We start from the raw sequence: 23,669 nt of genomic DNA on the forward strand, positions 1-23,669 counted from the left end.
TACTCCTGGTCCTCTGAGCCATGGGAGGGTGGAGCACCTGTATGAGTGCCTGTATGAGTCTTCTGTGTAGTGAGATGACAGCAAGGAGACTGATGAGCACATCACCTAACCTCTTTGGGCCTCTGTTTTCTCATCTGCAAAATAACCGAATGCCCTCCAAGTCTACTTAAGCATAGGGCAACCTCTATGATGGAATGTTTGAAGCAGGACTCAATTTCAAGTGATCCTTTCCACTGTCCCCACAGAATTCTTGCATTCGTCAGATCACATATCCTCGATTTCGAGAAACTAGCCACTGGATTAGAAAATCCAAATTCCCGTGCTTCACACCACGCTTGGGAGTTGCAGGTATCCGTTCTGGAGGAGGCTCTCAGGCTGGGCAGCCGTCCCGAGGGTGTTAGTTCAGTGGGTCATCGGTCATTGGGAGCTTCTGTTCAGCTTGCTCATGGGAGCGGGAGGGCGGGCCTGGAGTGGTTTGAAAGCAGCTCCGCCTGGCGGCCCGGTGGTATTCCCCAGGGACTGGGCCCCAGGCCTCGGCGGGTTCCAGCTGCGGGCGCGGGCTGGGGGGCCGCCAGGGCCGCGGGCGGTGTGGCCCCTCCGGTAGAGGCGCGGCCATCAGGGGGCGCGCGCGGACGGCCCCGCCAGGCGCCACAGCCACGAGGGAGATCTGGGCCCGGGCTTGCCGGCTTCAGGTCTCGGGGTCGGACCCATCGGCCCGGGGCCGCGGGAGGCGCGGCAGGCCCCCGCTTCCTCTGGAAAGGAAACGCAGTCGGCCCGCCAGCTTTCCCGCCTCCGCCGGCGTGCGGCTTCCGCGTGGCAGGGGCGCCCCGCTCCCTCCCGCCTGGCGCGCTGCCTCTTTGTCTCTCCGTGGCTCCCCTCCTCCCAGACAAATGGCTGTTGGCAGGAAATTAGATGCGCTCTCTGGGAGCCGCGCTCGTCGGGGCGGCGGGGAGGGGGCGCCGCGCGGCAGGCCGGCTCTGGTGCCCCAAGCCGGGGAGGGGGCGAGGGGGGATGTTTTGACATCTCGTCAAAGGAAGGAACTTGATGCTTCGAAAGTGCTTTTCACAGCCGCCTGTGTCCGCTCCAGAGCTGATTTATAAACAGAATCTGTGCTCGCTCAACTCCCTCCCCCGTCAGCCCGGGGCGGGGATGGAGGAGGGGGCAGGAGGGAGCTGCGGCGCTGGAGGCGCGGAAGCGGCTGTGCCTGGCAGGACTGGGTTTATTTATTGCCTCTGGCCCAGAGCCGGGGCGGCCCCGGGCCTGTACAAGTTCCCTCCGGCCGAGCCCTTCCCCTCCTTCCCCACCCCCAATGCCGTCTCCCCGAAGCCCCGCACCAGACTCCGGCGGAGCCCGCCGGTGGTTTGGGGGTGTAGGCGGAGAGGTGGTTAGAGCACCCCGAAGGCCCGCGTCCAGCTCCATTCCCAATCCACCCCTCCACCCCTGGGTAAAGAGGGTGGAGGTCGCCACCTCTGCCCTAGGGGAAGAAAGAGGCTGGAGCTGTCTATCTTAAACTCCTCAGGAGATCAGCGATTCTGAAATCCCTTCCTCCAGGGGCTATCCTTTCTCCCCAGGGAGTCCTCTATCCTCAGCTCCAGACCACCTCTTATTCCAAGGCTCCAGTAGTCCTTCCCTTTAGAATAAATTAAGGAATCTCCAGCTGCCACTCGATTCCAGGGAGAGGGCCAAGAAAGGTTTGAGAGATCATGTGGCCCAGGAAGGGCCACAGCCCTCAGCCAGGGGATGAGCACAGGGCTGGGTCCAGATCTGTCACAATGCCCAGGCCTCACACCTACAGAGTCCGGATGGCCACGGGGTAGAGCAGGGACATGTGCTCGGCCCCCTTAATGGGCAGCTTGCGGCTGGCGTAGTGGTGCACGATTTCAGGGACGCTGCTGAAGGGCGGGCTGTTCTGGCCCAGCACATACTTGTGTTCCTTGGTCCGGGACAGCTTCATGTGCATGAAGCCCTGACTGCTCCTGGGAAGAGGAGGGGAGACCCTGGTGAGTGGGGCCCTCTCCAGTCATCGTTACCACCCCACCACCCGCTGCAAACATGGTTGTTCCAAGCCAGCTGAGAGTGGAGGCAACTAGGGAAGGTGGAGGTCAGTCCAGCAAGCAGGGAGGGGATGTAGGGGATTTTGTAAGTAGGCAGCAGTAGGTACTGGCTTTGTGGTGAGGGCACTGGGTGTGCCAAGAATATGCAGGTGGAAACAAGCTATCAGCACCACCCCCCAACCCAGGGATCCAGTCGCTCCTGCCTCAGCCTATGCACCTCCCCCAGCCTATGTGACCAGGGCCAGTTTACCCTCCCCCTCCTTGAGCTGTGGGGGAGGACATCTGTGTGGGGGGAGCTCTTGGTGCCTCGTGAACACAGACACCCTTGGCAGGACAGTGGGTGGACACATGCGACAACCAACCAGGCGAATCTTGGTTGGGGCTCTCTTGCACAGACTAGGGGAGAGAGGGAGCTGGACATCACCCCCAAATCTGGGAATACTCAGCTGCCTTGTCCTGGGGACAGCCCTTCACCCTCCTGCTAACTGGGCCTTGGGCCAATCCCCCAGCTCATCTATCCAGCTCTTCTGCCTGGGCTGACATCATCTGTGAGGCTGCAGCTCCATCCCCTCCCTCAGAGAGGACATGCTCCACTGCGTCTCCCATCTCCCCACCACAATCCAGGAAATCAGCATCAGTGCCCAGCTCTGCCCACAAGACAAGGACCCTGCTGCTCAGAGCTCTGGCCAGCTCCCAGCAAGAACACTGTTCAAACTACCACAGGCCTCGTAGGCCAGGCCCCAGGTCTGAAACTCCAAACAGGCAATGGGGAAACCATGCTTGGGAGAGCCCTGAAGCCCGAGTACTTGTTTCTGCCGGTCAGAGCTTACCTGGGGACAAGAAGCCGGGCTCAGAAGCTGGTGTGGGAGGTAGGACTGGGGAGGGGGCTGCCTCCTTGTGAGGTTTGCCACCCTTGAGAGGTGAGGCTGGCAAACCCCCTCACTTGCTTCCCCTGTCTGTATACAAAGAGGGCTCTGACTGGTCCCATTTCACTAGGGCCACAAGTGAGAAAGCACAGAGAGTGGGGAGACTAAAGAGGAAAGGGATGGGAGGAAAAAAACAGGCCCTTTACACCATCCTTCCCTCCCCCGCCCCCAGGGTACAGTTCCCTAAAGCCTGGGCATGTGTGTCAGGGTGTGGGACCATCCTTCATCTGCAGGGCTGAGATAACGGCTGAAGTTGACAGTGACCACGCAGGCCCTGGGGAAAAGAGCAAAGGGCCTGAGGAACACATACAGCCCCTGGGGCAGTAGAGAGGGGAGGCAGTGAGTGGTTGCCCTCCCCTGTCTGCCCTATGCCAAAACCCAGACCCAAGGCTATGGGCATCAGGGTAGGCCCTGTGCTTCCGCAGTTTGGGGACAGCCCCTCCCCACAGTCCACTTGACAGAATCCCCTCTCCTGAAAACTGTACATTGTATCTTCTCCTTCAGGGACAGATCTGGCCAAGAAGGGCAACAAGTGGCCAGAGAACTGAGTTGGCAGCTGAGCGCTCAGCCTCCACACCTGGATAACTGACCTCCTGGGACGAAGTCCCAAGGGTCCATTAAGACACAGCAGAGCCCTTGCCTGACCCTCAGGGAACTGAGGTGGGACTAGCTGGGCAGCAGGGCTAGGGCTGGCATGGCTTTTGGAGGAAGCTGTTTAATTACCAGTGAAAGCCCTTCCATTACAGAGAGAAGAGAAACCATAATTGTATTTCAGAGAAGCCATTTATATGTAAACGAGGCTCTGGCAGACAGATGCTGGCAGGGCCTGATCAGCCTGGGCTGGAGCGGTGTCCAGGCCAGCCTCCCCCTTTCACTCCTCAGGATAAGGCAGGGCCCAGGCTCTGCTCTGCTCTGCTCTGCTCGTGTCTCTTCTTGCCTTGGACCATACCATACTTGATGGGGGGTGGAGCTGTGTAATGGAACAGTGTGGTTCTTGGAGTTGGCCTGAGCTAGGTTCAGATCCTGCTCTGGGCACTTTATTAGCTGGTGGCCTTGAGCAAGTCACATACCTCTTTGAATCGATTTTCTTTCTATAAAAAAGAGATTGATCTTGCAGGACGGTAGCTGGTTTGGAGATGGTATGTATGCTGCTTGGCACATAGTAGATGCTCTATGAATCTTAACTATAATTTTTAAAGCAATACACATTCTGAAGTTATGTAGATCAAATTTCTGACAAATGAATTTTTCCTAAATGCTCCTTTGATGTTATAATTTGCAGACTCCCCCAGCATAAGAGATGGAAGAAACCTAAGAGGTATCCATTGACATATTTTGCAAAGGTAGAAACCGAGGTCCAGAGAGGTTAAGTGATTTGGCTAAGGTCACACAGCTAGTTTTTTTTTTTTTTTTTTTTTTTTTGCGGTACGCGGGCCTCTCACTGTTGTGGCCTCTCCCGTTGCGGAGCACAGGCTCCGGACGCGCAGGCTCAGTGGCCATGGCTCACGGGCCTAGCCGCTCCACGGCATGTGGGATCTTCCCAGACTGGGGCACGAACCCGTGTCCCCTGCATCAGCAGGCGGACTCTCAACCACTGTGCCACCAGGGAAGCCCCACACAGCTAGTTTTATTAAAAGCAAGAATGAAATTCAGGTTATCTGACTATAGTCTGGCATTTTTTCCATTATCTTGCAGTGAAGTTGAATAATTATCCTCCAGTGTATCTGTTTAATACTCCCAAATTTCCATATATTGGATATGTCTGAAGTGGGGGTGTACCTGTACTCTAATGCCCCCTAGAAGATGTGACAGGAAGTGGTACAGATGCCCCAGTAATGATGGGGGATGTGAATGGACACAGCACTCTGACAGGCTGCTCTGTGGGGTGCAGGTTCTACCAGGCAGAGCTCCTAGGTACTGAGGAGAGGACTAGCCATCCTGCCAGTAGAACCTGGGAGGCTGATGCTGGTCTCTGTTTCTGTGCCCAGAGTGGAAGGCTAAGGAGGAGGAGGAGGAGCCCTGCCTCCCCTGCCTCTTCCAGGACCCTTTAAAGCCCAGTTGTCAGCCGCTAGCACCCAGACCTTCTGCCCTCTTCTTCAGAGTGAACAAGAACAGCTTTGTGTCCACTGCTCCATCCTCCTCCCAGCACCCAGCCTCCATCTCACCCTGTTGAGTCCCACAGGCAAAGTTCCTATCTCCTCGCCTGTACTTGTAGAACATCTTGGGCTTCCGTTAATAATGATGATAGTGATAATTCATTAAGCACTTGGCACTATGCTAAGTGCTTATTTCATTTAATCCTTCCCTGTAAGTCAGATATGATTATTCCCCCATTTTATAAGGAAACTGAGGCCCAGAGAGGTTAAGGGGGCCCCAGGCCACAGAGCTAGAAAGTGACAGAACCCTTCTAAGCTGCACTCTATAGCTTGACTGCTTCCCCCAATGGACTCTGCGCTCCCTGGGAGCCGGGGCTGAGCCTCAGACCTCTCCAGATGCCCAGGGCTTGGCACAGAGTCGGCACATGTTCACAGGGGATGAAGTTCTCCCCAGCCTGGCTGGGCACGGGAGAGATACTGGCGGCTCCTCCTGTCCTGCTGGTTATCCTCCCACCGATTCCCCTTGGAGTCATCCTGACAGGCTCACTCTGCCTGAAGCCACCAGCCAGCAGGCCCCACTCACTTGAGGGACAGGGAGAAGTCGTTCTTGCTGGTCTCACTGTTGCGCACCAGGTAGCTGGCCTCTTTGCACAGCCGGAGCAGGTTCTCGGCATCTGTTCGACTGATGGCCCCGTGGTACCAGCTGAGGACAAGAGAGAGGAAGGGGGGGCATCTCTGCTGGGTCCCTCGCTGTCCAGGCCCACCCATTCTGGGTGTCCCCTGCAGGCAAGCCAGTGCCAGGAGGGGAAGGGAGGGGAGAGTCCCCAGCTGGACACAGACACTCACACCTGGTTTTCCAGAGGCAGTGCTGGGTCTGTCCACTCCCCCAGGGGGCTGCTGGGCTCCACGCTTAGGGACTTGGCTGACTTGGGGTTCCCTGCAGAGAGTCGGGGAGGGAGCCGCCCCTTCTCCTCCCGGCCAGGTGACAGGCAGCTCTTCTCAGATCCTTCAAACTGGGCTGTGGGGGACATACCAGTCATAGACTCTGAGGACCCTAGAGATAGAGCCCTATAGACTAGCCAGTGCTCCATCCCCATTTCCAGCCAAAAGGGGGCAAAGGAATGCTCTGGAAGGGTGGGGCGTGCTCATGAGCCTGACCAGCTCTAGGGACAGTATCCTAGGTCCATCCCTGGGTGGGGCGGGGGCGGGCTCAGCTCTCCTGTGCCACAGGGCCTCCCAGTACCCACACCATGGCAGGAGAGGGAAGACAGCAACACGAGAAACCACTTAAGCTCCTCCCTCTGGAGGAGCTGACTGCCTTCCCTTATTCCATCCCCCTCAGGGTGGCTTCAGTGCTGATAATATTGTTTCTTTCTCCTCCTCAAGAGTTCATTACCGTTCTCCAAATCACCCTGCCAAGCCGTTCTGTAGAAATGACTTATCGATCTGAGAACAATTATCTGACTCCCCTTGGTGCCATCCTGACAGGCTAATCCTGCCCAAAGCCGCCAGCCAGCCAGCCCCTCCCCCGCCCCCAAGGTCGCGGCCCACAGGCTCCCCTCCCCCACCCACAGAAGCCCAGCAGAGGCAGCTCTGGCCTCCCAGACTGGGACAGGCATGACCGCTGAGCCTGCCCAGGGAGGGCTGAAGCCAGTGAGCCAAATGGGCACGAGCACACATGCACAGATGACAGAGACCCTCCTTCAGCCTGTATTTACAAAATACCCACTCACACCCACGCACAAATGCACAAACAGGTGCTCATGCAGGTGTGCGTATGCACAGATGCAAGCACATCCCTGGCTGCCCATTCTGGGTAAAACTGAAAGTAGATGAAGTGTTCAGTGTCTTTTTTCTCCGCCTAGCACTTTCAAGCCCTCATTGTCTTTCCAGTCACCAGATACAAAGATCAAACCTTTCCTTTAACTTCCTGTGCTAGCATCACCCCTGCCTCAGGCGTTATTTGCACTGCTGAGGGATCTGGTCAGGCAGAGCTCTGCCCAAAAGACTGACTTTAGAATAATGGATTTTTATGGCATGGGGGGGAAAGATATTTGGAAGGGGCCTCCCTCAGGAGATACCTTCCCCACCCCTTTAGGGGAGGGAGGAACGTGTACTTTGTCCCTTCCATCTTCCTCCAGGGCGAGAGGGATTCCTCCTGGGTTCTCTGAACTCTGCCCCACCTCTCTGCTTCTCCAACCCAATCCACAGGGCCTGAGGGCTGAGAGGACACATCACCCTGGCCAGAAGCCCCCAAAGGACCCACCGCTGCCATCCTCCAGGCTGGACTCAGGGAGGGGTGAGGCTGGACCGGAGATGTCCCTGTCCCCGTCGGGAAGGGAGGGGCTGCTGTCCAGCTGTCCCACCGGTGGAGGCCAAGGTAGGTCTTTGATGACCTTAATGTCAACTGGAGCCAGTAGCAGCAGGGAGAAGAGAGACAGACAGGGACAGAGACAGAGAGAGGCAGAGATTGAGACACCAAAACCCAGAGCCAGGACACAGGACAGCCTAGAAAGGAGGAGGGTCAGAGCAGAGGCAGGGGCAGCTTCTGAGGGAAGAACAGGACTCTCAGAGGACTGGGCGGAGCCACACTGACCGCACCATGGCAGGTGGGAGGCTCCAGGAGCAAACAGCCAGACACAGGGTCTTGCTCTGCCAGCCCCACAGGTCCCCTTTATTTGACCTCTTACAAGCCTCCAGGGCCCAAAGGGCCCAGGAAGGGAGGGAAAAGCATGACCAGGAGCTGCCCGTACTCCCCAGCCTCATACCTGGACACCCACACAGCATCCTGGCACACCCCACCTTGCCTCCCTTCCCCCTTTCGCCTGCAGCCTGGGAACTCATGGGCAGCCAGACCGAGACAGCCCAGCCTCAGGCTGTCAGGAAAACTCAGAAGCCAGAGCAGATGTTTTATTGAAATTTACCCACCACACCCTCAATCCTGAGCCTTGACAATTAGGAGAGCCATGCCACTGGCGCTGCAGGACTGCTAACAGGTTTCCTAATGAGGAGCATAGATTTTCCCATTAAGCAACTCAAACAGTATTGATTCTCCAAGGAGACTTCGGGAGATAAACGGCCCATCCTCAATGGTGCACGCTTTACGGGAAACAAATTAGGAACCTGTGGTTTCCCAGTCTGGCTGCCGGGGTGGGGAGGACAGAGTGGAGAGCCGGGTCCAGCTCCAGGATGAGCTCCTTGCCCAAGGAGGGCTGAGGAAGACATGGGAGTAGGAATGAGGTCTAACAGCACTGAAGTCCTTTATGTTCTCACTGAACAAGGCTCTTGTACCAGGCTCTTGTATCACCCACTCAGGCCCTCTCTATGTTGGACTCCGGGCCTGGGATGGACACTGGGGGTGCTTGGTACAGGAGAAACCTGATGATTTCTCCCTCTCCCCACTGGTTCCTGCTCCTGAGAAATACCCTTGGGGCTAGGCTATACACACAGTGGGTTTTCACTGTCTGGAGTGTCAGTGCTTTCCTTTGTTACGTGTACGTATTTAACATATGCCACAAGTTTTATCATTTTGTTTGGAATTTCTTTATTTTTAAGTATACACCGCCTCCCAAAAGATGGAAGTGGCTCAAGCCTCTTGGCCTCTGAGAGGTGGTGATGCAGGGAGTCATCCCCGACCCTGCACACAGTTCTGTGTCCACACCGCCCAACTCACCACTCTCCATGGTGCAACTCAACTGCACTTCCCTTGAGCCCAGCTCCTGCCCCCCACCCCCACCCCAAGTCCACTCCTCCCATCCCCCTGAGCCTGGAAAGCTGCTCAGAGGCCTCAGCAGACCTGCCCTCTCCACCCAGGACTCACCTGCAAAGGCTTTGGAAATCCGCTCCTTCTTCCACTCCCAGGGCTGGTCATACTCCTCAGGGGGCCTCTCATCATCCTCTGGCAGGCGGGACTCCCGGGGCCAGGAGGCCCCCTCACCTTCCGGGGTGGCCCCCTCCTCCTCCTCTGGCTCATAGGGCGTGTCATACAGAGGCAAGGGCTGAGCTGCTGTTTCCTTGGAGCCCCGGATCTCTGCCAGGGCAAGGCAGGAGGGAAGGTGTGAGCAGTCCTGGCTGCCTGGCTCAGCGCCCCCAGTAGCACTCCCCAGCTACAAGCCTTCAGAGGAGATGCTGGCTGTGGGGGGAGCCCAGTGACCACACATCTGGGGTCCCTCACCCTCAGAACACCTCTAGGGTTCCAAAACCATGGGACCCAACAGAGGCAGGGGCAGAGAAAAGATCCTGCAATGGCCAACAAGGGCTGGGGAGCTGAGGCTTACACATTTAGGAAACTGAGGCAGGGTCCATCTCCTTGCTACTTAGATCCATTTATTTCCTTGTGTCCCAAGTTATGTCATTTTGCAATCAGAAAATCCTTCTTTGTTGCTCAGGTACTGCTGACCACCCCCTCCTTGAAACTGTCCCCTTTGGACAAGTCATTTTCATGGACTGTCCTCCTCTCCCATCACCCCCGTTTGGTCTCTTTCCCTGGATCCTCTCTTGGTCTCTGTCCGCCAGGGCCAAATCTTATTCATTTCTCCCTGCTCTCACTCTCCAGTCTCATGGCACCCTTTGCATCTATATGTTTCCAACTGCCATAAAAATGTTTCACTTTGATGTTTCAAACTCACTGCTTTCTCCCAAAATTCTTCTAGTCTGTTCTGTGATCCTCTTTTGGGGATCACTGACCCAGTGAAAATCTGATAAAAGCTATGGAGCTACTCCCCAGAAAAATGTGCGAATTTTCACATACAATTCCACGACACTCATGGATGTCCTGGGGGTCTACACCCTTCTCATCTAAATACAGTAGCCGCCCTCTCACTTTCTCCATTTCTGTCTACTACACTGCTCTCCTTGGTCCTGGCCCTCCTTCATTCTCTGAATCCCATGTGTTCAGTGCCAATACCTGATGACTCTCCCCCTCAACTCTTCACGTCTAGATTACTGCTAGGGTGAACCTCCAATCTACAGGCTTATGTTTCAGGGGCTCCATGGAATGACACTCCCTACTGCTCTCTGCTCCCTCACCCACCTCTCCCAGGGAGGGAGAACAGCTTATCTGATTGGCCAGTGGAAGCTTCCTTTCTTTCCCAGATTTGCCTACTTGCAGAGAGAGAACATTCTGGTTCTTTCTCCTCCTGCCCCTGTGCAGGGGCCTATAGCTGTCCTGAGTTGCCCAAGCCTGAGTAGGCAAGTTTAATTCTGTGGTGAAGTATTCTTAGCTATGTCATTCTGGTGACATAGCTAAGTAATGTTCTCCAGTCAACTTTATCAGTAATAAAGCTGGCATTGCTATCTCCATCTGTTTCCTTAATCCTATTCCTCAGTTATTTCCAAGCTCAGAGGGGAAGAAAGGGGTGTTAATTATTGGTCCCTTAAAGCCTCAACAATTTCCACGATAGCCTACTAACTCATCTTTCTTATTTTTTAATTAATTTATATATTTATTGGCTGAGTTGGGTCTATGTACACGGGCTTTCTTTAGTTGCGGCGAGTGGTGGCTACTCTTCGTTGCAGTGTGCGGGCTTCTCATTGCAGTGGCTTTTCTTGTTGCAGAGCACAGGCTCTAGGTGCGTGGGCTTCAGTAGTTGTGGCTCACGGGCTCTAGAACGCAGGCTCAGTAGTTGTGGCTCACGGGCTCTAGAGCGCAGGCTCAGTAGTTGTGGTGCGCGGGCTTAGTTGCTCCGCGGCACGTGGGATCTTCCCAGACGAGGGCTCGAACCTGTGTCCCCTGAATTGGCAGGCGGATTCTTAACCACTGTGCCACCAGGGAAGCCCCCCAACTCATCTTTCTGATGCCCAGTTCTTCTAGTGTGTTCTGTACACCAAAGCCTCAGTAATCCTCTAAAAATGCCACATTCATCCTGTTCCTTTCTTGCTCAAGAATCCATAATGGCTCCCTTCCCATGTTTGGAGCAAGTCCAAATGCCTCATTTGAGCCTTCAAGACCTGCACTACCCCCTCTTGGCCTCTCTCATTTTAGCTCTCCTGTATGCCCAGCACTAAGATTATTTGCCCCTGAACAAACCTTCCTCTCATGCCTCCCTGGGGCCTTGGCTTACACTGATGCACCCCTGTCCTCCTCTCTGATCACCCACATTGTTCCCTTTCCCTGGATGCTTTCTTGACCTCTGTTCCCCAGGGCCAGGTCTCATTCACTTCTCCCTGCCCTCACTCCTTGAACTACTTGCCCAATCTCATGTGCATTGCATCTGCATTTCTAGTCATGTGTTTCCAATTGCCATAGATGTTCGCTTCGAGGTCCCATCATTTCAGACCCATCACCTTCCCTAAAGCTAGTGATTCTCTTCTTGGGATCAATGACCCCCAGCCCACACCACTAGCTTGTCATTCGTGACTATCCCAAATGCTTCTGTTGTCTGCCCTTTGGTTGTATGGCCTTCTCTAGCACCTCACGTCTCAGGCACCACAAGTCCCAGCTTCTTCTCCAAAATGACTATCTTGAAGACAATGGCCACCCTCCCCAAAGACCCAGCAAAGGCTTTCTCCATATTTTCTAGGGACCAAGGAATCAGTCCTTAGACTTGTGGGTCCCAGAGCCTGTTCTGCAGATACTCAAGCCTCAGGGAGCAACCCCCAACCCCACCCCCACCCCAAACTCCACCACTCACCGGCCATCATCTTTTGGGCCTCATAGGGCTCCATGTAACCGTCATTCTCGGGGACCTTCTCTGGGGCTCCTGAAGCTCCTATTGGGCCTTCACCAGTCTCCTGAACATCAAACGGATCCGCATAGTCTTCTAGAATTGCTAGCTTTGGGAAGAGAGTGAGGGGAGCAAGCTTCAGACGTCTGAGAGACAGCTCTGCTTCTCCCCAGGATGCTCTGTCCATGGGAGCAAGGGTCCTGGGCAGGGTGCCCAGGAGCTTGGATGGGGAGAAGCTCTGGCTGTTCCTTTGCAGGGGTCCCCACTAGGCTGCCAACAGAATGGTACATCTTTCTTTTCTGTTAATTTTGTGCCTCTGGCCCATTCCCTAGGCTAAATGGACAGGATGAGGCTCTGGGCTTTAAGGCCTGCCTCATTCAGGGTCCAGGCAGGACCAGAGCCTATACCAGGTGGCCTAACAGAGGGAATTAATTCAGAGACCTGGTTATAAAGGTGCTGGAGTTCAAAGAATAAGCAGGGAACAGTAGGCAACTGGGGGATTAGCTTGGTCCATGCCTAGCATTGCATTCCCAGATGCTAAACAAATAAGTATTTGCTGACCTTCAAGGAAGATACTGAGTTTATGCCACAGTTCACTGGTTTATCCTCACAACATCCTTCACAATGTCATGTGGGAATTATTATCCCCATTTTAAGGAAATGGAGGCTCAGGGCAGGTAGGGAACAACACGCCCAAGTCCATTCCACATAAGTGGAGAAACCAGGATTGGAACCTGTGCCCTTTGTGCAAAATCATGCTGCCAGCCTGCTACCACTGGGCATCTTGGCTGTCCTGGGAGAGAGACCACCTTGGGATAGCCCTGAGAAAGCCAGGGTTTGGGCTCTGCTGAAATGCCCCAGTCTCTTGGAGGACAGGGACAGGAAAGGTATGGTCTTGGCCCTCCTCATCCCAGGCTGCAAGCCGCACACCCTGCAGAGGAGCTTAAGGTGCTCGGGGTGGGGCACAGCTGAGGACAAGAAAGCCTTTCTCCAAGCTGGGCACAGGCTTGGGGGGACCTGCTGAGGCAGAGACAGAGCACAGCCTGCCGCACGCTAACTGCACCTTGGGGCAGGAGAACACTGCACACCCGGTTGCCAGGCGTTGACAAGAGGTAGCTCTGGGGCCTGTGGCATGGGGAAGGGGCCACTCCTGCCTTTCCCCTATTCTCGGTCTAGGCTTTGGTTCTGGTCCAGATCAGGACTGTGGGAGACAGTTGGGCAGGGAGGCTGTGGGGATGACCACCTGTCCTGGGTTACAGGACCTGGGACCCCTACCAAGGCGGAAATGGAGAAAGAAAACTTCCCACCTCAGAGCCCCCTTCTGCATGTTCCTTGAACCCCCACTGGCCCCTCTAGGGGTCTCAAGAGTGTCCCAACAGCTCCTACCATCTCATGCATCGGTTCTTCAGCTCCTACTCGTTTCACCTTGTTCCAGTCAAGACCCCCAGCTCCTTTACCTCCCTCGAATCTCTGTCTGCTTCTGAGAAGACCACCATCTCAGATCATCCCATCACCTCCACCAGACCATCCACTGGCCTGGGGCTCCTTGTCACTTCTGTCCCTCCAGCTCCAGTAAGCACCTGGTTCACAGTGGGCACTAGAAAAATGTTACTGCTAGATCACTGCCTATTTCCCATTACAGCGCCCCCCGCCCCCCGCTCTGCGAGTCCCCCTTCCTGCAGGAAGTGCAGAAAAGGAATCCACTCCTACCCCGAGCTGCTTCACCCCAGGCCAACGGGCACCCACAGTCTCACCCACCTGACCAAGGGGCTCTGGAGCCAGCCCATTGGGTACCCACCCAGGTCGGCACCCAGCCTTACACTCATAAGTGGCAGCTACTTAACAGTAACTGGATCAACAAATGTGCTATCCTTAAACCTTGCAATGGCTCTCCAGTGCCAAAAGAACAAGTCCAAGTTAAAGGGATTTAAAGATTCCACTTTGCTCTTTGGGTTCTCTCTGCCCACCCCAGGTTACTTTGTTACCTGAAAGCTCTATAATCTCTTTCTTCTCTCAAAGGCTTTCCCTTTACCTGGATCAGATTATTTTTCTTTAGAAAGCCTTCCATTCTCCCTCCAGGTCTGGTTAGGGCCTCTGTGCTGGGCTATCAGCACACTGTGCAGTAAATACTTGTTTTATTATCTGTCTTCCTGCAGACTGTGAACTTCCTGAAGGCAGGAACCACGTTCATTGCTAAATTCCCAATACCTAAAAGTGCTCAGTAAATATCTGTTAAATCAGTTCATATAAAAGAGGAAGGAAGAATGGACAAAGGGAGCACTTTTCCTTGTTCATTCAGGAGAGGAGGAAGCATGAATCTGGCTGGGGAGTCAAACACGGCGTATGAGTCCCTGGAAGCTGCTCAATAAGTAGAAGCACCTGGCCCAAGCCCCAGGCCCCCCCCCCTCCCCAACTCCACAGAGCCCCCCTTGCCTTCCCTTAGCAAGCCCAGTCAGAGCTGCAGGCAACGCCCTTCCCACTGGAGTCCTGGGCCAGTCGTGGCAGCTCGGGGCCCATGGGCACCCAGGTGGCAGCTCTGTGGGCAGCTCAATGGCTCCTCTGTTCCATTCCTGGCTCCACACCCTGCTCCAGGAAGCCCTGGCCTCCGCCCTGGGCTGGGGCGCCTAGAGAAGCCACCCACGGGGCCGGGTCGGGAGCAGCAGCAGAGACACCTGCTGGGGCACCCGACCTGGACATAGAGGACGTGTCAGAGACCAGACCTGCTTTCCCAGTGGCTTCTAGGTCACGTGAAGAGGCAAAACTGCTCCGTGTGGGGAAGCTGCCCCTGTAGGCTTCTGACACCTTTGCTCTATCATGATTTACTTTGTTTATGGGCCCTCTACCTGACTCTGCCGTGCTCACTGTGTATACGGCATCCATCACAGGGCCTGGCACACAGTAGGTGCTCAGTGCGCATTTACTGGATGCTCGAAAGGCCTCCTTCCACCCAGACTCCATCTTCTGGAGTGACACAGACTCTCAGATCCCTATTCATCCTAACTCTGACCTGACCGACCAGTAGGGGCTGTAGGAGCAGCCTGTCAGGAGAATCCACATTTGATAGGGATCAAAGCCTTTGGCTCAAGGGCAGAAGGAAGGAACTGGCAGGGAAGGCACCTAAAGCCAGGGCTGATATTTAGGCACATCCTCTGGTACGCTGTTGAAATGCTGAAATATTTCCAAACTAGTAGGTAAGTAGCTCTGCCCAGAGGGCCCCGTGGCTCCCTCCACTCCTGCAGGAGGGTGGCAGGGTGCCTCCAGGACCCTGGTCTTGCACCTGTTCAATGGGGCAGTGCTCCTCCCAAAGCAGCTGTCAGGCCTTGCCTCTCCTTCCTGCCCAGGCCTCTCCTGAGGTAGCTGGCAGGCCCACCATCTGGTTGAACCCTCCACTCTGCAGCTGGGCCCTGCTACGAGTTTCTGACCCCACCCGTGGGGCTTTTGAGGCCAGGGGAGCAAAGGAGACACATGTCACGGGACTTGGGCTCTGCAAAGTACCCGAAGTCTACCACTGTCCCTTTTCTCCATTTCTTTAGTTTATATTTAATGTCTGGAAGCCTCTGGTTTTTTAATCTGTAGAATGGGGATGGTATTAGCACCTACCTCATAGGACTGGGTAGAGGACAATGAATGTAAAAAGTCCTTGGCCCAGAGGCTGGCAAGGAGGAGTCAGTGCTCAATAAATGTTTGCCGTGATGATAATCTCTTTTATTCAGGCATTAAGACCCCAGAGTTCAGGTGCTTGTCCAGGGTGCACAGCTTGCAGTAGCAGAGACAAGAAAGACAGAGACCCAGGTCTCCTGAGTCTCATTGCCTTGCCACAGATTTTCTAGAAAAACTGGGAAATGTAGCATCTTCTCTCCTCTATTTGTAGATTTAAAATACACCTTAGCATGTTAAAGGCTCTGAGAAGTCCTGCAACCAAAAGACTAACTTAATTTTGTTTAATTCAGCATTTCTCCAAACTATTTAACCATGAAATCCCTTTTCCAATGAAAGTCTGTCAGTCTGGGAAATGGTGTACTATTGATATTTACCTTCCTCAAGATTGAACTTTTTGCACTTTCTGTTCCCACTTACTAGAATGCCCTTCCCAATTTTATCTGCCAGGGAAACTCCTTCACGTGAAACAAATTTGTTATTATCCTTTTCTAATAACAAAGCAATGCCATGCTTGTAAAACATTCATCACAGACATGCAATTGATGCTACCAAACCTTTTAAGACCGTTATAAGGCATGTCCGAGGCCACTTTGGGATTGGGTGGCAAGTGCTGGCCTTCAGCATTCAGGAAATGGTGAACTCAGCACAGAATGCAATCCTCATTCCTTCCTTAAGAGCCTCCTTCCCCTGGTTCATTAGCAAATGCTCAGTGGATACTTCCTCTCTCTGCAGGCCTCCTCTCAGCGGGTGCAAAGGTCCCGTGCAAAGGTCCCATACATGAGCTGGCAGCCAGTCTGGAGTCAGGCTGCCCAGCTGGGAACCTCAGCTCTCTAACTAGCTGTGAAACCTTGCAAGCATGACTCAACATTGCTGTGCTTCAGTCTCCCTTTTCGTAATGCTGGAATAATAACTTGTCATAGACTTGTCATAGGGTTGTCATAGGGTTGTTGTTACAACAACCCTATACTTGTCATAGGGTTGTTGTAAGGATCAACTGGTCTAATACACATCAGCTGCTTCAAATTGTACTAGATACAAGGTGGAGGCTCAGTAAATGTCCACGATTGTATTATTAAATACAAAGGACAAATTCCTGGATCCTCCAAGAGCTCACAGTGACAGACACAAAACAAGTTCCCAAAGAGTGAAGCACCTTGAGGTGCTATGAAGCCACACGGCTGAGCCCCAGGCTCTGCAAGCCCCACAGGCTCACTGTATGCAGGGTTTGGGCCCCACCTCCACTCTCATATCATATCACACTGGTTCTCCAGGGCAACGGGAGTAGGCTGCAGGTAGCCCTCCAAGTCCCGGGCCCCAGCCAGCTGCTCCATCCAGGGTCCCAGGGTCCCAGCTGTTCCTGGCTCCCAAAGGGTGGAGCACCAGGGCTGCGGTGTCACTGAGTCACTGCCCAAGCCAACAAGCCGCAGTTGTCTTCCAGAGGGAGGGAGTGCTGCAGCATGAGGAGGCAGCAGTGGATAGGGTGGGCTGGCCTGCGGGCCTCAGCCCTCCTCGAAGCACCAGTGGCAGTGGCACCAACGACAGCACAGGCCACAAAGTTCAGATCCCTTGACCGGAACCCTCCTCCTTTCCTCCCTCAGGGGACCCAAGGACACGTGTGAGATAAACGAACCAGACCTCTAGACTCTGCGCAAGTCATATGAAAGAAAATTAAAGCAAAGAAGGAAACAAACTCAAAAAAGGTAAGGACTCGGTCTTCTAGGTGGCGAGTCTCTTTCAGCGCCTAGGCCAGTGTCACTTAATGATACTCAAAACACTCAATGAACACTGGCCAGGGAGGGCCCCTACCTGCCCTCCTAATCCCAGGGCAGGCATGTCTTGTTCATCTTCTGACATCCGGAATGTATCCTTCACTTTCTTCTTCCCGCCTATCTGTTGACTCGTTTCCAAACTTGGGCCCAGAGGATCCAAGTCCATGTGAAAACCATCTATGAGGTACAGTATCTATTCTTCAAAGTTCTTAATATTTCGGGCCCTGTAAACACCAGTGAGAATCTGAGAGCTGTGAGCCTTTTCCCAGAAAAATGCTCATGCCCCCAAATATGTGCACAGTATTTCTGGAGGTTCTTGAACCCTAGAAGCCCCTCTGTGAGCTAAGAACGAGAACCCTAGTTTCAATTCATACAGGGTGCCTGACTGTCTTAGTGATCACATCACCTCTGTCTCTCTGTTTTGCTCTCTCACTCTCTCATTCTCTGTCTCTTTCTCTCACACACGTATCTTGGCATGATGGAGGCAAAGGACACACTGTGCAGATGGTCAGAGGCAACTCAAAGCTTCATCCAACCAGGGCCCCTCTCCCATCCCCATCCCCTTTTCCTAATTAGATCAGGTTTTTCCTGTTGAAGGTCTGAGAAAAGGGAGCAAAGCAAGGGAAGGCACAGCTCTCTAGCCCCTCTGCCAGAGCATAGCCTGATGGCCAGACAGGGCCCAGTACCAAGAGGGAGTCTTCCTGCAGCCAGATGGCGAGGCTCTGCCTGCCTGCTGCTCCCACACCTGCCCTGCCAGGCCTGCCCAGATGGCCACCCTTGCACCCCTGCCAACTGCAGCCGTGGGTCTCAGGGTGGGCCAGCAGCCAGAGCCCTGCACGGGGAGAAGGCTAATGGTCCTGAGCCCCCAGGCCTCTCAGGGTCCTGTCTGAGGCCTATTCTCTCCAGCCCCTACATCCACTGGGCTCATTCCCCTTCAATTTCTCTGGCTCATCACAGAAGCATTTGCACCCATTTCATCAAACCTCATGATCCAGCTCCTCTCAGAGGGTTCTGACCCCCCCAGCACCAGCTGCTGGACTGCAGAAGGAGAGAAGTGAGCCAGCCCAAGGCAAAACCTGGTCCCCAGCCTCATCTCACCTCAGGAAGAGACTCAAAAGCAGCAAGCCAAAAGGACCTGCAGGGCTAAGCGGAGGGGGAGCTGAGACTAAGGAGAAAGCAGCCACACAGGACAGGAACACCAGCTCAGCAGGGCCTCGGGGGCCAGGCCGGCTCACCATCCAGCAGGCACAATCCTGTGTGAGCTCTGCAGGCAGGTGCTGACCCTTGGGTTTAGGCTAAGGGGCTCAGGTACCCAGTCTGGGCTCTTCCTGAGAAGATCCAAACTCCGCTCCTGAAGAGGTGGAGCTGCTCTCTGAATGGTGGGGGCCCCCAGGTCAGCATCCCTGCTCTTGGGCCAGCTCAGATGGCATATTGAGTCTTTCTCACACACTCATTAAACCACAGATTGTGTGGCTCCTAGGAAATCCTGCTAGATTTCATTCCTGTCCCTGCAGCTGACAAAGGAGTCAGATACCTCTTAGCCCCCAAGGTCTGAGCAGCCCACAGATCACAGAGACGACCCAGGGAGAGGCATGGATGCCCTTGGTGAGAAGAGGCTGTGGGCTTCTGCATGGTTGTGTGGGCACAGCCCCTTCCTTGGGGTCTCTGTGGGGAAGTGTACAAGGGGAACTTTAGTTAGGGGAGTCTCTGACCCTCAGGTCACCCTAGCAATGGAGAGTCACCACTCAGGACTTATTGATATTTATGCACCACTCCTCTTTATGCCAAACAGTGTGTCAGGCACTTGGGAGACACAATATGAGGATAAGGCCCTTGTCCTGGAGGAGCCCACGGCTTGGTGGGCAGCCTGTTAGGCCATTCCAAGACAATACAGAGAGGAGGAGGGCCAGGGACAGTTCAGGCCCACATGCCAGCAGGCAGTGGTCAGGGAGGAGGAGACTAACTGATCAATAGTAAGAACAAAGCCTAATGCTCCCTCTGCCTCACTGCCACCACCACCATCGGGGAAAATTAGGAAGAGGAGCCTAAGGACGTGTGAAGAAAGCATAGGCTCCTTCTGCAGGCGAACAGTCCTGGCCCAGGATGGGTAGCCATGCCCCATGGCAGGAACTAGGGGAAAAATAATTCACATTCCTGAGGCTTCTGCTCTGACCCTGACACATCTCTCTTACCCAAGAATCAGGCAGAACAGTGGCGCACTCTCAGCTGAAAGCCTCAGCCCTGGAGCCAACAGATTCAGACAGCAACTTTGCTCTCCAATCAAAGAAAACTGTGTTCTCTGCTGAGGAGAGGGGAGTCAGCCCCAGAGCAAGCTCCCAGGGGTAAGTGAAGAGGGACAATAGAGCTAGGGCAGCCCACCAAGTCATCGTCCTAGAATTTAGGACTACAGGGACCTGGGGATGACTTTCAGCTGTCAGGGAGGGATAAGGCCGCACTGAGGTTGGGCAGGGGGTGTCTTCTCTACCAGGGGCCTTTGAGCCACAGTGGATGTTCTTGGAAACAGTGAATGCCCAGCCCGCCTCTCTACCCCAAGCCTTCAGGTCCACAAAAAGCTCTAGCCACCCTCAGAGTGGACCCGGGGAGCAGGAGGCCAAGAGGAGAGGAGGAGTGGGTTCAGTTGCTTAGCCCCTTCTGGGCAACAGGTTCTGAGCACTGACTGTCCGCATACCTGGGGGGATAAGGGAAGGAGTGCAGGAGTGGGCGTGCCTGGACCTCAGTGGTTAGCATCCTTGGTGAAGAGCTGCATGCTGCCTGTTCTGGCTTCCTGAGAACAACAGTCCACCCGGCTCCAGTCCCACTGGGTAAGGCAAAGGCCAGCTCTTGCCGTGTCCACAGGGAGAAACCCAGCCTTCACCTCCTTCCTGGGGCTTCAGCACCTCCAAGGATGCTTGGGCTTTTTTAACAGGAGAAGGAGTGGAGCTTGGTGCTGGCTCTGCCCTGAGGGGGAGGGGTCAGAGATCAAAGGGCAGTGAGCTGCTGCTCCCAGAGGACTGAAAGGCCATAAACTGGGGAGAAACGGGCTCAAATCCCGTTAGAAAAAAGGCTCCCCGATTAGGCTCCGGGGTCTGCGATGAGGAGAGCAGAGATTGGGAGGGGGAGGGTCACTAGTTCAGGGGCTATAATAAGGGAAAGAGGCAGAGTTTGGGGCGCACGTCCCAAATTAGAAGGTCGAGAATCTGAACAAAGGTGGATGAAGGCTCCGAGCCCCGGGGTCAGGGACTAAGATCGTGTCCGCCAGGAACCGTGACGCCAAGGGGCCCGGCCCCGGTCAGGCCACCTTTGTCCCTCTCGAAAGCGCCAGACCTCCGACCACCTCTCCTCCTTGCAACCCCCCGACCGGCGTGGCACTCACCCTGTCGCTGCTGGCGGGTGGTCCAGAGATCCGTTCCTCGGGCGGAGGCGCTGGGGGGCCAGGGGTCTCGACCCGAATAAGGCGGTGGGGTGGCGAGCCGTGGCGCGGGGGCGGCGTGGGGCCGGGAACGGCAGGGGTGGCTAGAGCAGCGGAGCCGGACGGCCCCCCGGAGTAAGGGTCTTCAAAGTCGCGCTCCCTCTGCAGTCGGTAGGCGGCCAAGATGTCCGGGGGAGGTGCGGGGGGCGCGGCCGGGGAAGGTGCGGGGGGGCGGTAGTCCGGCTCCGGGGGCGCCGGCTTGCCCCCACCTCCGCCGCCGCCCCCCCCGCGGAAGCCCAGGTGCTCCCGGAGCCACTTGGCCACTCCGCCGCTGCCGCCCCCTCCTGGGCCGGTTCCCGCACCTCCGGCGCCCCGGCGCGATCCAGCCGGGCCGCCCCCCGCGCTCCCCTGCGCCCGCGGCCCCGGGCCGGAGCCGGCAGGAGTAGCTCCGCTCAGTAACATGAGGCCAGCCAGACTGAACGTGGGGAGCTCTGTGGCCGGGCAGGGGGCGGGGCGGGGGCGGAGCTCGGCGGGGCGGCGAGAGGGGGCGGGGCTCGTCAGTAACAAGGGAGGGGCGGGGTTCCGCTACCTAAAGGAGGCGACCTCCCTCCGCCCGGCGGAGAGGAGCGGGCGGGGGCTTCCAGCCTGTGTGGACCGAGAAGTGAAGTGGCGACCCTAGGGCAGGGAATGCGACTCTTGAGGATGCACTGAGGATGAATCCTCCATGTGTCGCCACGCGCGCCCCCCTGGGGACGCACCTGTGCACGTCTGTTCCCCCTCCCCAGCTCCCACCTCGCGCGAGACGCCAAGAGGGGAGTCTTCGGACTCCGGGGTTCCTGGCCCTCCGGCGCCTTCCGCCCCTCCTTTACCCTCCCCAAGGCCTCCCAACTGGGAAATAATATCCTGGGAGGAAAAACTGGGGTGGGGTGGGGGCGAGACAGGGGCTGTTCTGTAAGATGTGTCTGGAACTACCGGCTCCGGCGTGCTGCCTTCGGGGCCCCACCTACCTCCTCCCATCCAACTGCTCTCTGTGCACATACTCGAACCCACTCTAGGTAGACATCTCACATCACAGACAATCATCTCCCTAGAGGCACCCACTTCTCCCGAGTGGTTTCCACACACGCCCTCCTCATAGGCAAACGGCCCTTGCACAAACGCCTCCCACCCGGCCCTGATGGCAGCGCAAGCATATACACAGGAATCCCTTCAAGTCCCAGGTTGCGTTGCCAATCAGCTTAGTGACAGAATAGAAACAGACAAGTCAATAAATCAAGTCTAGAAACAGTTCCAGTGTTGTCTATCATAAACCCCTTATCCTCCAGAGGCTCGGATGCTCAAGCATTTTTGTCTTAGAAATAAAACCAATTTCTCCCCAGGAATGTTGTAGCCCTGAGGCCAACGCCAACATTTGCTTTTGCCTCTGATGGAAAGGTAGCAGCTTCACCTCACCAGCATCCCTCTGAGCACTACCTCAGTGTCTCCCTCACTCTTAGGCTCATATCTGTCTTGTGGGGGAGCGAAGAGCCACGTGAGGCCCCACAGGGAAGGGAGCTCAAAGCTGGAGCAGTGTAAGATGTGATGGCAAAACTGAGAATACCCTAGGATTCCCAGGGCCCCAGGTCTCAAAATATTTGTTGAGTTTCTGCTTTGTGCATATTCTTTGGTGTTACAGGACAGTGCTTTCCAAACTGCGATATGCACACGAATCTCCTGGGGAATTTGTTAAATTGAAGTTTCTGATTCTGTAGGTCTAGCTGGGATGGGGTCCCGGTGTAGTTCCAATAGGCTCCCAGGTGATACAGATGCAGCTGGCCCTCCCACCACACTTTGAGTAGCAGGACTGTAGGAGATACTGAAATATCTGATATTGTGTCTGGTTTCATGAGGTATAATAGAAAAAATAACGTGCACATCGTAAAAATGTGCAGCTTAAAAAATTGACTAACAAATCAAAGCTGGACATAGAGATAATTCTAGAAGAATTGTCCAGTTGATGCATATTGGAGGGTCTCCTCAATCACCAGGTGTCTGACAACAATAATTGTGGGCTGTATGTAGCCAGATCTCTGCGGATCAGTGGCAAGATACTCAATGCCACTGATTTTCACTTGCCTTGTATCTGCAAAGGGCATGATGACTGTTGTGTGAGGATTAGGGGAAATGATAGATATGAAATGATGGAAATGATGGAACAGGATTTAAAAACTGTAAAGTGCTCACCATGGTAGATGTCAAATGAAGCCACATATGTTTAAGAAATATGGAGTTAAGCTGCTGACAGCTCAGAGGAATGGAATCAATCAAGTCTACACAAAAGATAGTTAGGCTTCATGGAGGGGGTAGACCTGAGCTGGGTAGGATTTGGACAGATGAAGCAAAGGAGTGAAAGATCATTCCAAGCCAGGAGGTCAGCATGAGTTGAGTGAAGGGATTGAGGTGGGAACCAGCCTACCATAAAGAAGGGGTGGGTTCATAGTGAGGAAGGGTAGGAAGTAAAGTCACATGAAGAGTGGGGAGGATATCATAAGGGTAGAGTTTAAACGATAATTAAAAAGCTGTAGTACCTTATGTGCACCATGAACTTACTCTTGTTTTAAACTATCTGTTAATGCACTTTCCTCCCCCACCAGAGTGTGTGCTCCTGGAATCAGGCATTGTTGAGCACCTCATGGGGCCAGGAAGCTTGCTAGGAACCAAGGATACAGAGGTGAGGCCCTCTCGGCAAGCCTCCTCTAAGACCTGGGTGGAGTTTGCCATATCCAAAGTCTTGCAGTTAAGCATTGTACCACAGACTCAGGATTCTGAAAGGGAGCCGGGGGTGTTCCCATCACTTAGTGCAGAGCCTGTCATGTGGCAGGAGCTTAACAAATGTTGAAATGAATAAAGATCATTCCTCTTGTTCGTATTTTTATATAGCTATAATTGTGGTATACACAATTTTATGTCCTTATTTTTTCCACTTAACATTGCATATTTTCCCCATTTTTATTATGTAAGCTTTATTTTCTTCCAATTTTTTTTCAAAATATTTCAAACCTACAGAAAAATTCAAAGAAAGTACAGTGGAAATCTGTATAGCCTTCACCT

The 23,669-nt window shown here is 54.5% G+C and overlaps 1 protein-coding gene across 6 annotated transcripts; it reads right to left on the bottom strand.

The window, feature by feature from the left end:
- Positions 1 to 1,052: 1,052 nt before the first annotated feature.
- On the bottom strand, positions 1,053 to 21,041 carry SHF (Src homology 2 domain containing F). Of its 6 annotated transcripts, none has more exons than XM_060005161.1 (7): positions 20,544 to 21,041; positions 11,709 to 11,850; positions 8,897 to 9,106; positions 7,343 to 7,483; positions 5,923 to 6,094; positions 5,660 to 5,779; positions 1,054 to 1,976 (listed from the first exon to the last, which is right to left on the bottom strand). In XM_060005161.1, exons 1-7 carry the CDS (start codon positions 21,039 to 21,041, stop codon positions 1,790 to 1,792), a joined length of 1,470 nt encoding a protein of 489 aa, XP_059861144.1. In that variant the 3' UTR covers positions 1,054 to 1,789. The 6 variants fall into 6 exon arrangements, with proteins under 6 accessions (XP_059861145.1, XP_059861144.1, XP_059861149.1 ...); XM_060005160.1 differs by lacking the exon at positions 1,054 to 1,976 and adding an exon at positions 3,760 to 4,071; XM_060005162.1 differs by lacking the exon at positions 7,343 to 7,483 and having other exon boundaries at positions 1,053 to 1,976.
- Between the last annotated feature and the right edge of the window lie 2,628 nt (positions 21,042 to 23,669).

Source organism: Delphinus delphis, chromosome 2, assembly GCF_949987515.2.
Source record: "Delphinus delphis chromosome 2, mDelDel1.2, whole genome shotgun sequence".
Taxonomy (NCBI): domain Eukaryota; kingdom Metazoa; phylum Chordata; class Mammalia; order Artiodactyla; family Delphinidae; genus Delphinus; species Delphinus delphis.